The 24,568-nt window shown below is 44.4% G+C and overlaps 1 protein-coding gene across 3 annotated transcripts in view; it reads left to right on the top strand.

Annotated features, from left to right (window-relative positions):
- The window catches only part of MTF1 (metal regulatory transcription factor 1), a 46,164-nt gene that overhangs the window by 15,231 nt on the left and 6,365 nt on the right, over positions 1–24,568 (top strand). For 2 of the 3 annotated variants that reach the window (XM_045476790.1, XM_045476791.1), the window contains exons 3-10: positions 5,218–5,456; positions 6,219–6,350; positions 8,820–8,893; positions 9,361–9,497; positions 13,129–13,206; positions 20,076–20,172; positions 20,895–21,478; positions 23,830–23,893. In XM_045476790.1, coding sequence (XP_045332746.1) covers positions 5,218–5,456; positions 6,219–6,350; positions 8,820–8,893; positions 9,361–9,497; positions 13,129–13,206; positions 20,076–20,172; positions 20,895–21,478; positions 23,830–23,893 — 1,405 coding nt within the window. The remainder of the gene's footprint in view (positions 1–5,217; positions 5,457–6,218; positions 6,351–8,819; positions 8,894–9,360; positions 9,498–13,128; positions 13,207–20,075; positions 20,173–20,894; positions 21,479–23,829; positions 23,894–24,568) is intronic. The other variant, XM_045476792.1, reaches the window with a different exon arrangement.

Here is a 24,568-nt window from a genome sequence, read left to right as displayed (position 1 = left end):
TGGCCCGTGGGCCAAATCCATCCAGATGCCTGTTTTTGTAGAATGGTTTTTATATTTTTATTTCTTTTATTATTTATTTATATTTTTTATTCTTTATTTTTTAAATTTACATCCAAGTTAGCATATAGTGCAGCAATGATTTTAGGAGTTTATTTCTTAATGCCCCTTACCCATTTAGCCCATCCCCCTCCCATGACCCCTCCAGTAACCTTTGTTCTCCATATTTAAGAGTCTCTTCTGTTTTGTCCCCCTCCCTGTTTTTATATTATTTTTGCTTCCCTTCCTTTAAGTTCATCTGTTTTGTATCTTAAAGTCTTCATATGAGTGAAGTCATATGATATTTGTCTTTCTCTGTCCTCATATGAGTGAGAAGTCCCATGATATTTGTCTTTCTCTGACTAATTTCGCTTAGCATAATACCCTCTAGTTCCATCCATGTAGTTGCAAATGACAAGATTTCATTCTTTTTGATTGCCGAGTGATACTGCATTGTATATATATACACCACATCTTCTTTATCCATTCATCCATCGATGGACATTTGGGCTCTTTCCATACTTTGGCTTTGTTGATAGTGCTGCTGTAAACATGGGGGTGCATGTGCCCCTTCGAAACAGCACACCTGTATCCCTTGGATTAATACCTAGTAGTGCAATTGGTGGGTGTAGGGTAGTTCTATTTTTAATTTTTGGGGGGAACCTCCATCCTGTTTTCCAGAGCGGCTGCACCAGTTTGCATTCCCACCAGCAGTGCAAAAGAGGTCCTCTCCACATCCTTGCCAACGTCTGTTGTTGCCTGAGTTGTTAATGTTAATCATTCTGACAGGTGTGAGGTGGTATCTCATTGTGGTTTTGGTTTGTATTTCCCTGATGATGAGTGATGTTGAGCATTTTTCATGTGTTGGTTGGCCATCTGGATGTCTTCTTTGGAGAAGTGTCTACTTATGTCTTTTGCCCATTTCTTCACTGGATTATTTGTTTTTTGGATGTTGAGTTTGATAAGTTCTTTATAGACTTTGGATACTAAACCTTTATCTGATATGCAGATATCTTCTCCCATTCTGTCTCTTGCCTTTTAGTTTTGCTGATTGTTTCCTTCACTGTGCAGAAGCTTTTTATTTTGATGAGGTCCCAACAGTTCATTTTTTGCTTTTGTTTCCTTTGCCTCTGGAGACATGTTGAGTAAAAAGTTGCTGCAGCCAAGGTCAAAGAGGTTTTTGCCTGCTTTCTCCTCGAGGATTTTGATGGCTTCCTGTCTTATGTTTGGGTCTTTCATCCATTTTGAGTTTATTTTTGTGTGTGGTGTAAGAAAGTGGTCCAGGTTCATTTTTCTGCATGTTGCTGTCCTGTTTTCCCAGCCCCACTTGCTGAAGAGACTGTCTTTATTCCACTGGATATTCTTTTCTGCTTTGTCAAAGATGAGTTGGCAATATGTTTGTGGGTCCATTTCTGGGTTCTCTATTCTGTTCCATTGATCTGAGTGTCTGTTTTTTGTGCCATGGTTTTTATATTTTTAAATGATTTTTTTTTAATCAAAAGAATAGTATTACATAGTGAAATGATACGAAATTCAAATTCCACTGTCCATAAAAAAAGTTTTTCTGGAGCACAAGCTGGCTTGTCCATTTAGATATTGTCTATGGTTACTTTCACCTAACAGCGGCAGAGGTGAGGGGTTGTAATAGAGTCCGCATGGCCCACAAAGCCTAAAAACGGCCCTTTGTGGAAACCTTGTCCATCCTTGAGTCACACCCGCCCTTACCTCAGTCCCTCCGCTCTGAAACTGCCTGTCCCTCTTCCCACCTGAGGCTTTTCCCTCCACCAGGCTTTTAACTATCCTGTTCTTTGTATTCCTCTTAGACTCTCAGCTTCTCTTTTTTCCAAGACCTTTCTCCTTCCAAATATGCTCAGGACCTGCCCTACTTTTAAGAAAAAATCTTCAACTCAGAAGTCCACTCTGGCTCCTGCTGTCCATCTCTCATCTCTGCCTCCACTTCGTCTTTGGTTCATTCACCTTGACCCAGGCTTTGGGCCCTAGCAGTTCATTAAAACTTAGCCTTGTTAAGTAACTAGTGATTCCTAGCTGCTGGATCTAGGAGTTTCCTCAGACCTATCTTGTTTTCTCAAGACATTTCAGGTTTTGATCATTGTTCCTTGAGATCCTTTTTCTTTTTCTTTGTTTTTTTTTTTTTTTAATTTTAAAGGTTTATTCATTTTTGAGAGAGAGATAGAGAGAGTGCAAGAAGGGGAGGGGCAGAGAGAGAGGGAAACACAGAATCCGAAGCAGGCTCCAGGCTTGAGCTGTCAGCACAGAGCCCGATGTGGGGCTCGAACTCAGAAACGATGAGATGGTGACCTGGGCTGAAGTCGGATGCTTAACCAACTGAGCTACCCTGGCGCCCTTCTTTTTTTTTCTTAATTTTTCTTTTTTAATTTTTTAGAGAGAGAGAGCATGAGCAGGGCAGAGAAGCAGAGAGAGAGGGAGAGCAAGAATCTCAAGCAGGTTCCACACTCAGTGCAGAGCCCCACGCAGGGTTTGATTCCATGACCCTGTGATCATGACCTGAGCCGAACTCAAGAGTCAGACACTCAACCATCTGAGCCACCCAGGCACCCCCTCAAGATCCTTTTTCTCTTACCTTCTGTGCCATCATTCTCCTTTGTGTCTTCCTGTTTCCCCAGCCCATTCCCCTACTCACCCAGCAGTGGCTTCACTTCTTTTACAAGCACCTTAAATATTGGTGACTTTCTGAGCTCTAGCCTTTGTCCTCTTACAAGAGCTACTACTGTATACTCACTCTATGCCATTCACTATATTTAAATGAATTATGCAGATTATTCCTGATCCTTACAACAATCCTAAAAAGATAGGTTTTATTTCCTCCGTATTGTAAATAAGGAAAGTGAGGCTTAGTGTACTTAAGTAATTTTCTCAAGGTTACACAGTAAGTGGCAGAGCTGTGCTTGAACCTGGCCTGCTTTGGTATGCAGGTAAAGTCAGCTACATGTACCAGGGACTCCTGCCATAGGCATTCCTTTCAGTTTCCAGCCTGTATGTCTGACTGTCCACTAGACGTTTCTACCTGGAAGTCCTGGTAACACCTCAAAGCCAACTCATCATCTCTCCTCCATCCCCATCCAGCCCCAGGTTGGTGGTATGCCCATCTGTTGAGTCACCCAGGCCACACTCTTGACCGAGGCTTTATCTCTCCCTAACCCCTTCTGCTCCCCAGTTGCCACTGCGGCCAGTCATTCCTCCTGCTTTAATTTCTCTGAAATTCATCTCTCACATTGTCCACTCTCGCTTGCCTGTTCAGGTTTTTCTCATCTCTCTCCTGGACTATTGTCCCTCTTCTCCTAGCCTCTACCCCTTCTTCTGTTCTCTTACCCTTCCAGCCCATCCTCCACTAGGCTACCAGAAGGATCTCTCCTAAACTGCAGATCTCATTTGTTGCTCCCTTGGTTGAAACCTGTTGGTGAGTCCCCTTTGTCCTGTTCCTCTACTCCACAGTTTGACTAAGGAGGCCTCACCTTATTTTTCTAGATCTTTCTCCTTCCAGCCTCATACGTACTGCGAGTGTGTTTGTGGTTCACTGTACCAGCACTCCTATTTCCCTGCAGTTCCCAAGGTGTCACCTCTTTCTGGAATGCCCTTCTCTTCCTGGTTTATCTGAGAAACACCTTTTCAGTGTATCCCTAAAACAAACAGGCAAATGACAAACACTTCAGTTCAGAGAGAGTACCTCAGCTTCTGAGCCTTGACTGTTTACAGTCTTTCCAAGAGGGGTTAGGTTTCCCCTTTTTGTATTCCCCAGGCACCTTGGGCACGTATCTGTTGTCAGACTCAGCACAGTGTATAAACATTTGTGCACGTCTACCTCCTTAAAATCGGCACTCCTTCAAAGCAGAGATCTTTGTCTTGTTCGCTTGTTTGTCTGTGGCATCTGGCTTGTTGCCTGGGACCTGGTAGTTCAGTAACTGTGGAATGAATTACTAGCATGTTGTTGGAGATGTGGACTGAGGCTTGGAAGAAGGATCGGAGTCAACGGATGAAGACGTTCATGAAAGCTGAAGAGCAGACAATGCTAGCACCTTGGTGTGTGTGGCATCCGATCATTTACAACGTATTTTCACAAACGTCCAATCTCATTTCGCTCCTTGCCAAAGCACTGTGAGACAGGCAAGGCAGGCATTAATACTCGCATTTGAGGAATGAAAAACTGAGGCTCAGAGTAACGAAATGACTTGAAAGGTCCCGAACATAAGTGCCAGAAATTACTCCTCCCCCAGCCACGTCTCATGCTGCTTCCCCTGAACTGGGGCAGGTATGGGAGGGTCTGGGAGATGGGAGATAAGTGCCAGAATAAACCTATTTATCAAAGGAGTGCCCCGGAGAAGAAGATAAAGAGAGCCCCAAGGAATTGCTGTGTTGTGGAGGATAAGTTTTTAGGAGGGGAGGGCATCACTGATGAGATAGTTTTGCAAGTAAATGAAGGAACATGGAAAAGGATGGAAGGGTTTGACCACCAGGAAGTGCAAGAGAATGTCCTGCAGTGAAACCAGCTTGCTGAGTTGCCAAGTTCTTAAAAGGAACATGTGGGCACCGAGGGAGAAGGAGGCTCACGTGTGCCACCCTTTCTAGAAGCTTGGTGGTGAAAGTGAAACCGAGAGGCTGGCATTTTGAGAAATGTCATACCAGCAAATACTCCAAGAACTTCATGGTACAGTATTTTCATTTCATAGACTGGAAATCACGCTGGGGAAATAATGCTGGATGACTGAGTATATCAATATTAGGATATTTCAGACTCACTTTAACGTTGGCCGGTTCCAGTCAGGGTGGGGTGCCATAGGGCAGGGTGTTTAATCAAGCCTTAAGACAGAGCCAACGTGGTGTTTCAGTATAGGTAACTGTAACAGTAGAGGCCCACCTTTAGAGGCCAGATGTGTACTAGAGTGTGGAAACCCCCTCCTTCTATTCATTGAGAGTATTCATGTACCTACAAGTTCATCTCGTGCCCGTGACTTGTTATTTGTTGTTCAGAAGTGATCTGATCAACGGGAAGATTTCCCCGCTTTGTTGTTAGAGGCCATTTTCTGTGTTGACGGTATAAACCTCTGTGTGTCGTCCACATCTCCTGGGGAGGCAGACTCTGGGGGAGAGCAGGGCCCTGGGCAGCTCTTTTGTCCTGTTGATGAGGTGTCCTTTGTGCGCTAGGTAAAGCGGTACCAGTGCACATTCGAGGGCTGTCCCCGCACCTACAGCACAGCGGGCAACCTGCGCACCCACCAGAAGACTCACCGGGGAGAGTACACCTTTGTCTGTAACCAGGAGGGCTGCGGCAAGGCCTTCCTCACCTCCTACAGCCTCAGGATCCACGTGCGAGTGCACACGAAGGAGAAGCCATTTGAGTGCGACGTACAGGGCTGTGAGAAGGCGTTCAACACTCTGTACAGGTCAGCCTCCTCTCCACCCTTTGACCCTGACTTTGTGATGGCAGAGCCCTCTCCTTGTCCTGCACAGATATGCACTTCCAGGGCTTGAAAGAGCATGGCTGGGCTCACCTGTCTAAAATTTGCTGGGGGATCTTATTACTTAAAGATCGGCATATATTGGGTTGGTGAAACAGGATAGTACGTTTGTGTTTAGATTTGTATTTCCTAGAGTGGCATAGTAGCATGGGGATTTTAATACTTGGCCTAATATGTCCCCTTGGCTCAGGATCTTGGTACTAAGGCTTCTGTCACCTTCTTTCCTTCCTCACCTTGAAGCTAACTTTTTTCTACCACTCATTGGCCAGTTCTCTTTCACACTGTTTGTGTCAGGAGACTTGTATTAGTCTTCAACCTTGGGTCTAAAATAACAGACGTAGCAATAGCTAACACTTGTGAAGCATTCGTTGCGCTCAGCACTGTTCTGTGTGCTAATCCTCACAGCAGTTATAAGTAAGTGGAAGCATAGAGAGGTTTTAGAACTGGTTCAAGGCCCCCCATCTAGTAGGAAGTAGGACCGGGATTTGAGTCCCAGGCAGTCTGGTGGCAGAGGCACACTCCTACTGCTCTGCTGTGGACTTCTCTGAATTTCCCTCTGAGCAAAAAAGTTTGGATCCCAAATTCTTCTGCACTGGATCCAGAAACACATTGAGCTGACATGGGTCAGAGGCTCTGTAGCATATGATGCCAGTGACAACGGGAAGTGTTCTCCGGCGTATCTTGCAGGCTGAAAGCACATCAGCGGCTTCACACAGGGAAAACGTTTAACTGTGAATCTGAAGGCTGCAGCAAGTACTTCACCACACTCAGCGATCTGAGGAAGCACATTCGAACCCATACAGGGGAAAAGCCATTTCGGTAAGTCTTACTGTTTTCTGTTTGTCACCGACCGTGTTTCAGCTGGGTGTCTCGATGTCCCCTCACGTTTTTCAAAGCCGAAGGAAAACTCCCCACGCTAGTTCTTTGGGGGTGTTGGCTCTCCCCGGCATGGCTACGACCAGCTGCATGCCGGAGGGGGAGCAGTGGCTTCTAAGAGCATCCTTACTCCAGACTCGGACAATGGCCTTTCTGCCTCCTGCTTTTCCTTTGTTTTCAAGAAGCGTTTGTTGAAACTTGCTTACATGGGAGGCACTTTTATCAGTGCTAGAGAAATACTGAGATCCACTCTCTTCTCTTGAGAACTTAGTCTGTTGGGAAAGAACCCCAGGTAACTGGAAAGCTTACAAGACTGAGGTGCTCAGAGGACTTTGAGCACAGGGGAAGGGATAGCTACCTAAAAATCGAGGTAGGGAGAGGAGGAGGAGATGAGGGGTAAGGGTGCTTAGGCTAGCGGTGCAGGTATTTTATTCTGTTACCTTAGTTGTTTTGTAATATGTGTGTGTATACACAAACATATAGGAGCATCCGTTTTTGTCTGTATATTTCTATCTCTCTATATTTGTGCACATATGTGTATTTAATACATCCACGTGTAAATGTATGAGCTTGCAGGAAGGACTTGTATCATCTACTTTCTTCTCTGCTCATAGCACATAGCATGGTTCTACAAATAAATAAAAAGCTAGAGTATTTCTTTTAAAGATCATTTATTTATTTTGAGAGAGAGCATGCGTGGAAACAGGGGAGGGGTAGAGAGAGAGAGAATCCCCGGCAGGCTCTGTGTTCAGAGCAGAGCCTGATGCGGGGCTTGATCTCATGACCGAGAGATCACCGCCTGAGCGGATGTCAAGAGTCGGATGCTTAATCGACTGAGCCACCCAGGTGCCCCAAAGCAAGAGAATTTTTTATTTAGGTGGTAGGTAAGCTGTATACCCAATGTGGAGCTTGAGCTCATAACTCCGAGGTCAAGAGTTGCATGCTCTACCTACTAGGCGCCTGTAAAAGCAGAAGTATTTAGATTCTAGTTGGTTACTCACCAGGTTCTGTGAAGCTTGGGTTACTTCTTTCCCCTGTGGTGGGAGACTCTGATTTCTATTCAATCACATGTATTTTTGTGATGATTAAAACTGCTAATTTTTCTTGAATATTAGATGGGACTTTAGGCACAATGATTATATAGAATTAAAAAGTAAAATGCTCCAGAGAAACTTTGTTTTTAAGGAAATTAAATACTTTGGATTACAAGAAAATGCATTCATTTATTCATATAAATAGTTATTGGGGTGCCTGGGTGGCTCAGTTGGTTAAGCATTTGACTCTTAGTTTCGGCTCGGGTCATGGTCTCACAGTTCGTGAGATAGAGCCCTGCATGGGATTCCACTCTGATGGCGGGGAGCCTGCTTGGGATTCTCTCTCTGTCCCTCTCTCTCTGCTCTTCCCTGCTTGTGCACGCTCTCTCTCTCAAAATAAATAAACTTAAAAAAAAAAAAAAGTTATTGAGGCACCTGGGTGGCTCAGTCGGTTGAGTGTCTGACTTCAGCTCAGGTCACGATCTCACAGTCGGTGGGTTCAAGTCCTGCTTCGGGCTCTGTGCTGACAGTTCCAAGCCTGGAGCCCGCTTCGGATTCTGTGTCTCCCTCTCTCTCTGCTGCTCCCCCACTCACTCTCTGTCTCTCTCTCCTTCAAAAACAAATAAAGATTTTTAAAATTTTTTTTAAAAAGTTATTATTGAATGCCTGCTGTGTGCAAGAACTATGGCGGATGTAAAGAACTACGTGGACCCCACCCTCAAAGAGTGTATAATCTAAGAGAACCGATAACAAATGGATACACGTAGAGATAAAATAAGAATGGAAACAACAGATGCCATAAAAGAAGCACCTAGATAAATGCCTCAGAAGTTCTCAGGAGGGGAAGATGACTTCTAGCTTTGGTTATCAAGAAAGTAGAAGAGAAAGAAGTGGATCTTGACACTGAAGATGATAAATTAGTCATTACAGCCACTACACCTTATATTATACAGTCAATGTAGTCGGGACTGATCTTGTCTTAGTGCTTTATTGTAGGCTTCATGCCTGTACGAGAGCCTCTGTACGTGCTATCGATATTCCTGGTATTCCACTGGCAGTAGACTTTTCGTATCAGCTCTGATCGTCAATAGAATTCTGTTCAGTAAGTCATCAAAAGGCTTTTAGTTTCAGAGCTCTCAACATGTGACTTGTAGGACAGGAAATGTTTATCCTGGGCCGTCAGTCCCCTCCGTTCCCAGATTTGTCCCCTTTTCCAGTGATTTGTCTTCATTCCCATCTCAGAAACCAATTTCCTGTATCGGATCGCAGTGTTCTGAACGTTTGTTTTAGGTTGAGCTTGTATTTATAAGAGATGTTGAAGATAGAGATCTGTTTACCCAATGACTGCTGTTTCTCTTTGCTTAAACAACGTACTTAGGTGTGATCATGATGGCTGTGGGAAAGCATTTGCAGCAAGCCACCACCTTAAAACCCACGTCCGCACACATACTGGTGAGTGTAGACTAATTTTTACTTTTTATTTGAATCTTCATCAGACCAGTAAATATCTGCGTTTCTGTCGAGACCTGTAGAGCTCTGTAGAAGAAGCAAGCCTAATCAGCGTAGCCTTTGCCTATAATGTTTGAGTTTCTTTCAGAGGTAAAGGACCTAAGATTGGACTCCGAAATCCAGCCTTAAGAAATGAAACCAGTACAGAGATTCTCAAAAAAAGAACCTTGGTGGGGGGGGGGGGGGGGGGGGGGTACTAATCTTCTCTTTAAGGTTGCCAGGAGAAGGCCATTTTTGCTCTACATTAAGTTTTAGGGCTGAGATGGTCAACATGTATTCTGTCCAACTCGTGACGACTATGACCTGAACCCTCATGAGAATATTTACTTCCCTCTATTAGGGAAAAGTAGATGTCTCAAACCAGTGCAATGACTTTATGGTAATATTAACACTACTTGTCATTCTTGCAGGTGAAAGACCCTTTTTCTGCCCCAGTAATGGCTGTGAGAAAACATTCAGCACTCAATACAGTCTCAAAAGTCACATGAAAGGTCACGATAACAAAGGACACTCATACAATGCACTTCCAAATCACAATGGATCAGAGGTGCGCAGTGTTTTGTCTCTTGTTTCCATCTAGGCAACACGGAACAGCAGTGATTGTTTGTGTATCAAAATAAAAGGTCAAAATGTCTTCTTATGTATCTGTCAGTGAGAGGGAAGAAATCGGGGTCAAGATCTGTGTCTTGTGTTGGGATGGTGTCAGCCAGAGATTTCCCCAGGGTGCCCTGTGCCTCAGCTTTTGATTCAGCTCTGCCTCCTTCCCATCAGGTTTGGTCCAAGAGGTGTCTTAAAACCAGAGGTCTCAGAATGGCTTCCAGAGGGTCAGCCGGATGCTCTAAAAGGGTGTTATTTTCTCATTCATGTCTGTGAAATGGCACGTCTCTACTTAAGCTGGAGACACAAGTTACGCTTTTGCTTCACACACCTATTTAATCTGTCATTGGAGAACCAGGCAGAGTCTGGATGGTGTTTTGCCCCTTTGAATCGTCCATGGGCCAGAAGGTTTGAAAGCCACTGACGGTGGGTGCTGAGCCACAGAACATGCCTCTGCAGAGTTTTAGACAGTCTGTCCATTCTTTGCCAGGCCTCCACCATATTTCCCTCTCCTCTGTAGCTCCATTGCAGAGAGGTGCCGGGAGAAATTTATCGTTTTTACTTCTAATGTGCTATTGGGCACTTACGATGTCTTTTAAACCTAGGAAGTGAGCGTTATTATTATCTTACTATTTCATAGATAAAGAAACTGAAGGACACTGACCCCCTTTTGAATAATGAGATTTTTTACTTAAAGTAGGTAATACAATTTTGATTTGGGGGAGAGACAGCATACTTTAATTCTGTGGTTTTCAATTTTTAAACAGCAAAGGATCCCTTCACATGGACTCTGCTCCTTTATTTTATTAGTAATAGTAACTAACATTTATTGAGTGTTTACCATGTGCCAAATACTGTGCCAAGTGTTTTTATATGTTTTTATATTATCTCACAAGAGCTCTGTGAGGTCAATACTGTTACTATCCCTACATTACTGATAAAGAAACTTGAGGCAAGGAGGAATGAAATAATGAAATGGTAATTATAGGTTTATAATTATAGTCTGATTCCAGAGCCTGGTTCTTGACCCCTCTCTTGTAAGAGGCAAAATGACTTTATTGTGAGGGCTGCAGCCTCTGGAGCTCAGCTGCCTGAATTCAGATCCTAGCTCCACTGCTGATCCATTAGGCAAATGGCATCTTTGTGCCTCAGTTTCTTCATCTGTGAAACCAGATAAAAATATTGAGATCTGAGAGTCTTTGTCTACTAAGCTGCATGCATTAAGTTGCGATCAGCATTTGTGTGATAATCCAGGGACGCTTTAATTGGTGACAGCCCCTAAGCACTGAGGCATCCCAGTGGATGGTGCTCAGGTCTCGTCTTCTCTGGATCACAGCTCACTCCCCAGTGAAGGGAAACTCCTCTCGTCTCAGGCTCTCAATGCCATCTAGATTGCCTTTGAGTCCTAAATATAGATCTCCAGCCTGGATCTCTTCTTCCTCGACTCTAGACTTGTACAGACAATTCTCACTTAGGATGGTTTGACTTTACATGTACAAAAAGCAATATGCATTCAGTAGAAACCATACTTTGAATTTTGATTTGGATCTTTTCCTGGTCTTATTGTGGGCCATATCATCCTCTCTTGTCATGCTGGGCAGTGGAACCAAGCCACACCCCCCACACCCCCATCAGCCCCGTGATCACAAAGGTAAATAACTGATAACACTTACAGCTATTCCAGACCCATACGACCGGTCTGTGTTTTTCCCTGTCACTACAGTATTCAATCAATTACATGAGCTACTCAGCACTTTATTACGAAATCAGCTTTGTGGTAGATCATTTTGCCCACTCTAGGCTAATGTAAGCGTTCTGAGTGCATTTCAGGTAGGCTCGGCTAAGCTGTGATGTTTGGAAGTTTAGGTGTTCAATGCATTTTTGACTATCAGGACATAGCTGCACCGTTAGTTGAGGGAGATCTATCTATTCAGCCTCCCTCTTCAACGCAGATCTCCTCTGTCTTCTCAAATCTGGTATGTCCAAACCTGCTCCTCCTGCGGTTTTCCCCACCTTGGTAAATGGCACCTCTGGTTTTTTTAGTGGCAAGGGCAAAAATCTTGGAGTCGTTCTTGATACCTCTCCCCCCGCCCCCCACCATACCCCACCTCTACCAGCAGAGTCTGTCAAGTCTACCATGAGAATATATGTAGAATCTGATCACTTCTGATGACTGCATTCAGGCCACTGTCATCTTTTGTCTGGATCACTGCAGTAACCGCTAAGCAGACTTCCTCACACCTTTCCTCCTCTCCCAACTCCCACTCTGCCCTGCCACAGACTCGTCTACATATTTCACCCAGAGCAATCTTTCTAAACCATAAGGCAAATAATGTCTGTCCTCTGCTCATGAGCCTCCAGTAGCTTCTTGTATCACTTACAGCAAAAGTCAAAATCTTTACAGTGACCCGCAGGGCCTTATACACTCCAGTCTGGTCCCTTCTCTGGCCTGATGTACTTCTCTTCCTCTCACTGTAGCCGTACTGTCCTCCTCGTGGTGCTTGAACAAGGGAAGCCCATTCCTGCCTCTGGGCCTTTGTACTTGGTATATGCTCTGCTTGGAACTCCACGGATATGTGCATGGCCCGCACGCTCTTTCCTTCTCAAATGCCAGGATCTCCTCATGCCAGTTTATCTGAGAGGCCTCCCCTGATCTAATAAAACAGCAACTCCTACCCCAGCATTCTCTATTCCCTTTACCCTCCACAGCACTCAGCAGCATCTTCTATTCTATACATTTCTTTGCATTTTTTGTCACTCTCCACCCCCCTGCCCCAACTAGACTATAAGCTGTATGGTGACAGGTATCTTGTTTTGTTCATTATTGTATCCCTGGGCCTGGGACAGTGCCTAATGCATAATAGGTGCTCAGTGAATATTTGTCAAATGCTTGCATGAATGGGAACATCTGATCCATGAGGTAAGCAGGGTTACTGCTTAAGGTGTGTGAGTTGCAGCTGGCGTTCTAGGAATCCAGAGTTGAGAGTTAGCCTAGGCTGTCGTATTTGAAAAGTAAATCCTCAGTACGTACTGCTCTGAGTAAGGATCCCTGAGATACTGGGGATGCAGTGGTACAGTGGAAGCTGGACTTCCCATCAGAAGAACTGGGTTTGTGTTCTTCTAATTAGCTGTGTGATTTTGGACTGTTCACTTCCAGACTTAGCATTAATTTTCTCACATTTAAAACGGGAATATAAAATAAAACTTCACGAGTGTATATGAATAGCAGATGAGGTCATGTGAAATTGCTTTGTAAATGATAAGATCAGTTCTACAAATAACTGATTTTGTATTATCACAGCTTTTGTTAACTCTGGAGCTTGAGTCATGAGATAATTCTTAAGCTCTTTATTAGCCATCTTTAAGAAATATAATAGGTTCTTCTAAGAATATCAGGATTTAAAAAACTGAAATAATTCACATAGCTCTTGCTTTGGATGGTTTATGCCTCTCCAGGTAACAAATCTAGACATTTGGGACCGTAGGGACATTAGAGTTGAGTGTTGTATTCCATGCTATGCTACTACAAATCCTGGGTTTTTTTGGCTTTTTACTCAGTTAGAATGTTTTCTCTTTCACAGGATACAAATCAGTCGCTTTGTCTGAGTGACTTGAGCCTTCTGTCCACAGATTCTGAACTTCGAGAAAATTCTACTACAGTAAGTGCACCTGTGATACGGGTGTGAGACAAATAAGTTCAAGAATTGAGCACTCCCTTTGGTGGGAACATCGAAGGAGGCCAGTCTTTGAAGTCTTCAGATGTAGTTGTGTTCAGTTACTGACCACTTCGGGCTCCTTTGTTTGGGGTTTTATTTCCTGATAGAGCCCCAGTGGGAGGGGTTTGCTGTCTCTGATGCCTAATGCCTTTTGACCCACATCGCTCCATTGATAACCTCTGGCCCCAGAAAATTTCTTCCTTTTATTCATTTAGCAAATAATTTATTGAGTGCCTATTCCATCAGGCAGTGTGCTGGTGCTGAGCTTGTAGTGGTAAGAGAGTAGGTGTGGTCTGTCCTTATGGAGCTTAAAATTAGTCTACTGGAAGGGGGAGCCGGAATTCCAGTTTCTAGACTTTCTCAAGCCCTGCCGGTCTGACCTGAGTCCGTCTTTTTCTCACCTTGAGCTCACCGCATTGGGTTCCTGCAGGGGACTCTGTCTAGAAGCCCTCCTCTGAAAGACAACCCTGCCGTCTCTTGACCTGATTGCTCCAGTTCCCTCTGTTCGGCATTTCCCTGCCATTCCCATGGCTCTGTGATGTCCCTTGCAGGCCACTGCATTAAGCCTGAGCTGATGCTCCTTTGGGAGGGTCTGTGCTTTACTCTGTCACCAACACTGGTTGTTACGTGTGCATTGTTTGTTGTTTTCCTGTGGTAAATAGACATTGCTCACGTTAGATTTTCTAGGAGTATATGCATAATAAGAAGGAATCAATGTGATAGGAAGTATCTGAACAGAGACTGGAAGGCTCAGCAATGCCATGAAATGTGTGCTGTTTCTCACAGTATGGTCAGTGGAGTCATTTGCAGTGCTTGTGACAATGTAGTTTCTTGGGCCTCACCCCAGGCCTACTTCATCAGTTCCTCTGGGAATGGTATCTGACTCTGCATTTTTATATAAACACCCCAAGGCTTGGGTTCTCCTGCTAATGGTAGAGCTGCTGTTAACAGACTAAGCCTCCCGTAGAAAACAAATATATATATATGCTGGGCAAATTATCAAAAACAACTATTTGAAGGCACCCAAGAGCATTCCAAACAGGCAGAGGTAACGCTTGGAAGAAGGAGCCACTTGGACAGCAGCAAAGGCACTGAGTAGGTTTTCAAGTTTTACACCTTATCAGCCTTGGGGCAAGACCCAGTTGACACCAAACAAGAGGGCTAAAACTCAGTAAACATTCAGTCTCACTGTCTTGAATAAGCAGAGGACAGAGTTCACAGCTCTCACAGCAGCACCTGGAAAGTGACTGGGGACGACCTAGAAAGGAAAGAGTCAGAAAGTGGGAGCCCCACGCACCATGTATAAACTCTGTTCGCATCTCTAGTTGACCCCTGAACCGTACATGCGTGAGACAGACCCTAAGCAGCCCAGCGAAGGCTGGGCTTAGATTGCAGGTGCAGTCGCCTGCAAGGAAGACAGCAGTTTGCAGTTAGAGCACAGCCAAATCAACAGAATATTCAAGAAAACAAACACACTCTTCCAGGAAGTGGAACAGAATCCAGAGTCTCTATAACATATCATTTGGATTGTCCAGGCTAATCCAAAATGGGTGAACATAAGAAGAAAAAGGAAAACATTACCCCTACTTAAGGGAGGAAGGTACTCTGTGGAGACCAATGCCAAAATGAGCCAGACGTTAGAATTAGTAGATAAAGATTTTTTTTTTAAGTTTATTTATTTAAGTGATCTCTACACCCGAGTGGGGCTTATGCTCACAACCCCAAGATCAGGAGCCTCATAGTCTACCAACTGAGCCAGCCAAGTGCCCCAGTATACAAGAATTTTTAAGTAGCTCAAATATGGTGAAGGACGTAAAGGAATATGCTTGTAATAATTGAATAAAGAGGAAATCTCAGCAGAGAAATAGAAACTTACAGAATGTACCAAGTGGAAATTCTGGAACTGAAAATGTATCTGGAATAAAAAATTTACTGGTTGGGCTTAATAGCAAATTGGAAATGACAGAAGAAAGACTCAGTTAAATTGGAGATGGATCAATAGAAATTAACCAATCTGAAGAACAAAGAAAAGCATTAAATAAGTACTTCATATGATTTTTATGCATATTCACATTTCAGGGCTGATACTCTAAATGCAATTTCTATACTGGATGGCCTCGATGCCCTCTGAGTTATGGAACCTACGATTTCTGGGTATAATCTCTCTTTAATCTCAGATTGTATTAAATGGTTTGGGAGTCCACTCCCTGGCCAGGGCCATGACAAATGACTAAAGAGCTTTCTGGAGCCCTGGGGTCACCGGGTGAGGTATTCTGGTGTGAGGGAACATAAGTACTTGTAAAAGAAAAAAAAAAAAAAGGCGGGGGGGTGGGGGGCAGCCTTTTCTACCACAGTTTACATCAGCAAGAGAGAGACTCTGTCCTTGGGGGGGTCAAGTTATATATGGTGCCCTCACCACCCACCATTTATCCAGAATTAGAAATATTCTCATGTTTAGTCTTTCATTCTAAGGCCACAATTCCTTGAAGTAATAGAATTGATTTTGCTTTAAAAAAAATTATGCACTGTTAATATCAAATATACATTTTAACGAAATCATCCTTTTATGGGTTTCTGGGCAGCCACATGCATATGTGCATCCTGGAAGTGAGCTGTGCTTTGCTCAGATCTTTTGGTACAGGAGGGGTGAAGCCGCTAGGCAGTGGCCCTCAGGGCCTCCTGGCACCTGAGCTTCAGGTTCCATCCTGATCCCATACAGCTCCCAGTGTCCTTTGTCTCTCTGTGCCAGACCCCAGAGGCTTAGCCTGTTCTGGTCTCCTCAACTTTGGGGAACTGCTCGAACTTACTCTGCCCCCAGGGTTTGTGCCCTGAAGACTAGCAGTGGCTCAGTCACAGGTCCTTTCAGCACTTTGCTTTTTCCCTTGTTTTTTTTTTTTTTTTCCCTTTTGTTTTGTTTTTGTTGGTTTTGTTTTGTTTTGTTTTAATTTAAAAGACTTGTTTTTGAAGTATAATGTACGTACAGAAAAGTGCATCTAATCACAAATGATTAGCTTAATGAATGATCACAATTCATCCCATCCACGTAACCAACACGCAAATCAAGAAACAGAACATTCCCAGTTCCCCCGGAAGCTCCCCACCCTCCATGCCGCTAACAACTATGACCTCTCCCTAAAGATAACCACTGTCCCAGGGTGCCTGGGTGGCTCAGTCAGTTAAGCCTCCGACTTCAGCTCAGGTTATGATCTCACAGTCCGTGAGTTCGATTCTGTGCTGACAGCTCAGAGCCTGGAGCCTGCTTCAGATTCTGTGTCTGCCCCTCCACTGCTCATGCTGTTTCCCTCTGTCTCAAAAATAAATAAAAACATTTAAAAAAATTAAAAGCTTTAAAAAAAAAAAAAAAAAAAAGATAACCACTGTCCCAACTAATAACCTGAGATGGATTTTTACCTGTTGTTGTGCTGTGTATACTTGGAATCATGCCAGTCATACTGGTTTGTGCTGGCTTCCTTCTTGCAACATTATGTTGAAGAAGCGAGTCTGCATTTGTTGCAGATCACTTGTTCTCACTGGTGAACAGTATTGCACTAAGTGAATGTACCACAATTGTTTTTTTCTACTTCCCTTGGGTATTTGGATAGTTTCTAGTTTGGAGCCATCATAATACTGCTGCTGTGAACATTCTTGTGCCTCATCTTTTGGAGCCATACGGGCTTATTCCTTTTTAACAATGTTACTGCTGATAATTTGAAAACAGGTAAAACCAAACAACCACCATGAGGAAGTTGCAAAGCTTATAGGAGTTGTCAGCCCACTACTTTTCAAACTGGGTTGCGCCTCTTTATTGGGTTATAAAATAGGGGTTTAGGATCAGCATTTTAAGGGCATCAACACAATAGACAGTATCAGAAGACATTGCACGTAGTAAGGATAAGCCTCGTTTCTTAGACTTTTGTTTCAGTTATATATATGGATAAGTATGGAACGTGAAGGATGTACTTGCGTATGTATAAGATGTATTTCTTACTTTGCCTCATGGCATCATGATAAAGAGTTCGAAGGCCGCTGTCTTGGCCTGTGAGTCTTTTGGTTGTTGTTGTTTCCGAATTTTTATTTTTATTTAACAAATAAATAAATTCTAGTTAACATGTATAGTGTAATAATTGGTTTCAGAAGTAGAATTTAATGATCTGTCACTTACATGTAACACCCAGTGCTCATCCCAACAAATGCCCTCCTTAATGTTCGTCATCCATTCAGCCCCTCCCCTGCCTACCTTCTTCCATCAACCCTCAGTTCTCTGTCTTTAAGAGTGTCTTATGGTTTGCTTCCCTGGCTGTCTTTTTTTCGCCTTCCCATTTGTTCATCTGTTTGTTTGTTTTTTTTTTTCCTTAAATTCTACACATGAGTGAAATCATATGGGATTTGTATTTGTCTTTCTCTAATTTCGCTTAGCATAATACACTCTAGCTCCATCCACGTTGTTGCAAATGGCAAGATTTCGTTCTTTTTGATGGCTGAGTAATATTCCATTGTAGATATACATATATACATACTACATCTTTTTTTTTTTTTTTTTTTTTTTTTAAGAGAGTGAGAAAGAGAAAATCCCAAGCAGACCCCATGCTCAGCATGGAGCCTGACATGGGGCTTGATCCCACAACCCTGGGATCATGACCTTAATTAAGCCAAAATCAAGAGTCGGGTGCTCAACTGACGGAGCCATCCAGGCGCCCCTATACCACATCTTCTTTATCCATTCATCAGTTGATGGACCTTTGGGCTCTTTTCAGTTTGGCTGTTGTTGATAGTGCTGCTATAAATATATATCAGGGTACATATACCCCTTCAAATCTGTATTTTTGTATCCTTTGGGTAAACACCTAGTAGTGCAATTGCTGGGTCATAGAGTAGTTCTATTTTTAACTTTTTGAGGAACCTCCATGCTATTTTCCAACTGGCCCATGATTCTTAACTCTCTCTGGACTGGAAGCAGGAGGCTTTGTGTGGGTTTTTGCCTTCAGCGTCTGTCATGCAGGCGTTCGGAATTACTCCTCTTCCAGTTGATGGAATCATGCTAGAATAATTGGCCCCTCTGAATCAAATGGGCAGTTTCATTTCTGAGGACCTCTAGACTGCTGGACAGTTCCACTCACGACACGTGCCGGGACCCAGAGTGATCCTTCCACCCACCCCCCCCCCCCGCCCCAGAAGCAGAGTTGTTGCCAAATGACCTTTAAACACAAGTTGGCACTGACACAGAATATGGCCCAAAGATGGGTTTTGTTTGGTCTATACAGTGTTTTGTTTTCAGTTACTTGCTTTTAGCTACAAATCAGTGGATTTCACATAAAAATCCGCATTTCAGACCATTTTTGAGCCCTGGAAATCCCCGGTCTGAATATCACAGGGCAGCATTCCTCTGAAGCCCTTTAGGTGACTGGCGTGCATACTCTCCAGTTCGCCAAAGTCCCCGCCACCCTTGGTTCACTTCTGTCACCTGCCCACACTCCTGGAGGCGGTTGCCTCTGTCACTTCTGCCCTCCAAAATGTGGGGTGGAGGTAGACTGGAGACGAAAGAATTGCTGCCCCTCTACCCTCCTTAACCAAAGAGAAGCCTGAGGGTGGCCATTTTTATTTGGTGCCTATCAGGAGTCAGACCCTCAGGGCATTATATGCCCCCCCACCCCAGTTTATCTTTCCTAAAATGCCTGACATTTTCTTAATTCTTAATTACAAAGAAACTTGCAGTGACAAACAGTAGTGAATATAAGGTGATCACTATTGCCTCTCATGAAAAGTTTCTTTATACTGTTTGATTCGTTACCGTGTGTACATACTAGAATATCATAGATGTTATGTAATGACCTTGAAGGATATTCACAATATATTATTATTACATGAGAAAAGCAGATTGCAGGTAATGGATAGAATACAATCCCATTTTTAGGAAAGATTTGGTCTTCTTTTAGAGCAGGGGGCCAGAAACCTTTTTTTGGCAGGGGCGGGGGGGGAGCCAGATAGTAAATATTTTTGGCTTTGCAGACCATAGAGTCTCTGACATAGCTCAACTCTGCCATCAGACCATGAAAGCAGCATAGACAATAAATGAACAAGCATGCATCTGTAAAACTTTATTCACAAAAACAGGCATTCAGCCTACAAGTCATAGTTTTCTGACTCCTGGTTTTTTTTTTTATTTAATTAAAAAAATTTTTATTAATGTTTATTTACTTTTCAGAGAGAGAGAGAGAGACAGCATGTGAGCAGGGGAGGGGCAGAGAGAGAGGGAGACACAGAATCCAAAGCAGGCTCCAGGCTCTAAGCTGTCAGCACAGAGCCCGGCATGGGACCCAAACTCACAAACCACATCATGATGTGAGCCAAAGTCAGACACTTAACCGACTGAGCCACCCAGGCGACCCTGTTTTTCTTTTTAAATTTGAGAGAGAGAGAGCATGAGCTGGGGAGAGGGGTAGGGAGTGGGGGTGTGAGAGGGAGAGACAGAGAGAGAGAGAGAATCCTAAGCAAGGCTTCATGTTCAGTGTGGAGCCCAATGCAGGGCTCGATCCTATGACCCAGGGATCATGACCTGAGCCTATATCAACAGTCAGATGTTCAACCAACTGAGCCACCCAGGCGCCCCACTGGCTTCTGTTTTTGGGTATTTGAGGACACAAATCTTTAGTGTCTGAGGTTTAGGGAAATCTTTGTCACCTTGGAAAGGAGAAGTTAGAAACAAGAAGCATATCAAAAAAGATCATTCTAGTTCTGTTGCTGTGTGTTCTCACAGTGAAGAGTTGCCTCAGGGTGACAAGTCTCCCATCTTTGTCTCTGTCCATCAATCACAGGGCCAGGACCTCAGCACAATTTCACCAGCAATCATCTTTGAATCAATGTTCCAGAATTCAGATGATCCGGCAATTCAGGAAGATCCTCAGCAGACAGGTTTGTTTCACAGACTCTCTTCCTGAGTAGCTCTCAGCACGGGGCAAGGGAGTCCCCACTCGTTGACACACCCATGCAGGCACGGGGAAGTTGTAGTTCAGTTTCTTTGAACAAAGTGTGCACTTGGCGAGGGGTCAGGGAAGCGTGGGCCTTTTGTTCAATCCATCTTTTCCTCTCCTTCCCTCAGCAAGAGTCCACTTGAGGGCCTACTGTCCCTAGACCTTCAGAAGAAGGGGTCTCCTTCTCTAAAAGCTCTTGTTGGCTTTCAAAACTGAGGAGAGCTCGGAGCTCTTTCTTTTTCTGATGCGGTACTGTGCTCGTGAGTGGGCAGGATCCACAAACAGCATCAGATGCATAGATCATTCTGTGTTTGAATGAAAATCTGTCCCTGAAGCTTTCACAGTAGTCAGAAAGTGTGTTCACTGGTTTTGCCAAAAAAGGATGTCCAGTCTCTTCCAGAAAAGCCTGAGGATACTTTTTTTTTTTTTTAAATGATAAAACCTATACTAGCTCTTCACATTTAGAAAGTGAGACTGATCACGAAGCCCGGTGCTTTGAGCAGAGTGGTCACTAAATGAAAACAGAAAGCCAGCCTTCTAGCAACGAAGGTACTGGCTCTGACGGACTTCAGCTGCCTTTGGTGTCGCCATAATGACTGTGTTTTTGTGGCTCATGTAAGGCTTGGGATATGTATATATCTTTCTATTTCTTTTTCTTGCCAGCTGCCTTGATTGAAAGTTTTAATGGTGATGCAGAGTCAGTCAGTGATGTTCCGCCACCCACAGGAAATTCAGCATCTTTATCTCTTCCGCTTGTACTGCAGCCCGGCATCTCCGAGCCACCCCAGCCTCTACTACCAGCCTCAGCACCGTCTGCTCCTCCGCCTGCTCCCTCCCTAGGAACTGGTTCCCAGCAAGCTGCATTTGGCAACCCCTCTGCTCTCTTACAACCTCCAGAAGTGCCTGTTCCCCACAGCACACAGTTTGCTGCTAATCATCAAGAGTTTCTTCCGCACCCCCAGGCCCCACAGCCCATCGTCCCAGGACTTTCTGTTGTTGCTGGGGCTTCGGCGGCGGCATCAGCCGTGGCAGCACCGCCCCAACCGCAAAGTACTACTGAGCCCCTGCCAGCCGTGGTCCAGACTCTGCCCCTGGGCGCCAACTCTGTCCTGACTAATAATCCCACTATAACCATCACCCCGACTCCCAGCACGGCCATCCTGCAGTCCAGCCTGGTCATGGGAGAACAGAACTTACAATGGATATTAAATGGTGCCACCAGTTCCCCGCAAAACCAAGAACAAATTGTAAGTATTCTGACTGAAAGCACCCCCGGGGGTGAAGCGTATTTACACGGGTGACGTGTTCAGAGCCTTTTACTTCGGGTGACGTGTTCAGAGCCTTTTACTTCAAAAGGAAGATGGTTATCGTATCTGCCCTGAAACATGTAATTCGGCCTCTTGTCACTTCCCCGTGATTGAGGGGTATAAATCCAGGGAGTGCTGTGATGGATACCTGCAGGAGGGAAGCAGAGAAACAGCCTTCGTGTACTGCCGGGTGGATGGCCGCAGGCACGTGAACAAATGTTCCATCTGCAGTGTAATGCCACCCTCTAGGACAGGACAGCAGTCAACAGACTGCAGAGGCCCGAGAACGATGTAGGAAAGCGGTTCTTCTCCAAGGCAGAGTCAGACTGACGTGAGGGAATGGTGGGCCGCCGTCTGGTAGAAAACACAGCAGTGGCCAAGTCAGCGAGAGAGTCTGTGCACCCAGGACCTGCTCTAGAGCCAGTTTCTGCAAAAGTGTTTGGTCTCGATGATGAAGGAAATGACGTGGTCATTCACTTAAATGCATTTCAGGGGCCCAGTATTTACCAGATACCATGCATGATACTCTTGGGGGTACAGAAAAGTGGAAACCATGATCTCTTTTTCATAAAAACTTACATTCTGCTTAAAGATGCTAAAATGCCCCAAAGAAGGGTAACATTGCCGGTAGGTAAAGTGCCGAATCGCAATGAAAATGGTAGTAACAGCTGTGATATATGGAACCCTTACTACGTGTAACGGCTTACTGTGCTAACTAAGCACTTTTTGAAATTAAGGATCTAACATGTGCCAGTCATTACCGTCTGTACATTATTTTTAGATTACTTTTTTTTTTTTTTTAAGATTTTACTGAACAGGTGGGGCAGAGAATTTCCATACACTCCCTGGCTACCCGTCCCTCCCTGCCAGTTTGCCCTAATAGTAACATCTTGCATTAGTTTGGTACATTTGTTATAACTGATGAATCAGTATTGATATATTATTACTAATTAAAGTCCATAGTTCACATCAGGGCTCACAGTTTGTGTGCAGCATTCTGTGGGTTTTGACAAAGGCATGATGTCATGTGTCTCCCATCATAATATTCAGAGAAGATTCAGCACCTAAAAATCCCTATGCTTTACTAATTTATCCCTTCTCCCTCTCCCCCTTTCCCCTAGCAACCATTGATTTTTTTTTTTAATTTTTATAACATTTATTCATTTTTTAAGAGACAGAGAGCACAAGCAGTGGAGGAGCAGAGAGAGAGGGAGACACAGAATCCAAATCAGGCTCTAGGCTCTGAGCTGTCAGCACAGAGCCCGAGGCGGGGCTCGAACTCATAGACCGCAAGATCGTGACCTGAGCCGAAGTCAGACGCTCAACCAAATGAGCCACCCAGGCGCCCCTCCATTGCTGTTTTATAGTGTCAGCTCCCGTAGCTCAGCCAGAAGCTTTCACATTCCTCCTAGACTCATCCTAGAGGCACCCCCCCCACCTTTTTTTTTCCTTTAAAGGGATAAAAGATAAAGCCTTTTTACGATAAGACTTGAAGAAAGCAGAAATCCTGTAGCCAATGTAACAGGAAGTGTAACTAAGGTGGTAGGGTGAATTGTGGGCATGACTTTATAGTCGTCCTCGTAATAATGTAAATAGCCAATGTTTGCTGAAGGCTCACCGCATACCGCAGGCCCTGCGTACATCATCTCCTTTCACCCTTGCAGGGGTCCTTTGGGGGGGTCCTTTGGTTATCATCCCTGTTTTTACAGATGAGGAAACTGAGACTCAGACGTGAAGCCACTTTTCTGACCTCAACAACTGAGAAGGGACGGGGCTTGGACTTGTGTACAGGGCTTATGGCATGCTGCAGGGGGCCTTCACAGGGGCTGTTCTGCCTGTGAGAGGAAGTCTTAGCCAGTCCTTAGCATGCAGCTTGACCCTTGAGGAGACCAAAGAACTTCCCAGACTCACAGAAGTACTGGGGTGTGTTAGGAGCAGAGGGCTTGTAGGGAAGCTAGCCCTGGGGATCCCTTCGAGAAGACCACAGCTTGAGCAAAGCAACCTTGGTCCCTTTGAGCAGACGGAACCTACTGGATTGGGCAGCTGGGAGACAGCCAAATAGTAGGGGACAAAGCTGGCTGCATTGTCAGCACTGAATGTCAAACAGTACACTGACCTCATGTCAGAGCGCAAACAAAACATCACTCAGTGCAAAAATCCTTGAACACTGAGGGTTTTCTGTCCTCTTGGATGACCAGTATAATCGGGCAGGCTTTCAGGTCCTTGGAGATCTGCCATACTTGAGTGGCCGTAAATGTGATTTTTTTTTTTTTTTTTTTTTTTTTTTCCAGCAGCAAGCATCTAAAGTTGAGAAGGTGTTTTTTACCACTGCAGTACCAGTAGCCAGTAGCACAGGTATGTAATTGTGTGTGTTAACTTTAAAAGAAAGTCAACTCTCTGGGTCCCTTGAGGCACAGCTCGTTGCTTTGCCCCAGTTTTGAAAACCTCAAATTTGTCAGATTGTATTGTTTGTTTATTAGAGTATTTCACCTTCTCACAGCTATTGGAAGGTAGTGGGTTTATGGCATAAATACCACAGTTAACATTCCTTAAGGGGTCACTGTTCTTTCCTTTCAGATATAGCTTTTAAATGTAACCAGAAGAAAGTCTGACTCACAGTGAATGCCAAAGAGGGCAGCTGTTAATTCACTGGGCTCTTTTCTAGTTACAGTAACGAAGAAGTAGCTTCTGGGTCAGAGACTCATACAGAGCGAAAAGTTCCTTTTTCTCAAGCTATTTTATAGATTAAGAAACGGGGGCCCCAAACGACTAAATGACCCTTCCAAAGTCATAAGTGAGTCTGTGGCAGAGCCAAAGCACTAGTTCTCAGGCCTCCTGACTCGCACTCTGTTCTCCTGGCCCCTGGTCTCTAGCTTTTTTTGAGACACACAGAGCCTGTCTCATCTCAGTGTGCATGTGCACAGCACACATACCTGCACCAAAGAGCAGGAGCATGGGCACGCACGCAAGGCTGACGGTGTACAGGGGTACTCCCCCCACCTACTGTGTGTCTGAGACTGGGGGTGCAAG

This window comes from Leopardus geoffroyi, chromosome C1 (genome assembly GCF_018350155.1).
Source record: "Leopardus geoffroyi isolate Oge1 chromosome C1, O.geoffroyi_Oge1_pat1.0, whole genome shotgun sequence".
NCBI lineage: Eukaryota > Metazoa > Chordata > Mammalia > Carnivora > Felidae > Leopardus > Leopardus geoffroyi.
The sequence above is the reverse complement of the archived record's forward strand: the minus strand, read 5'-3'. Positions and strand labels throughout refer to the sequence as shown.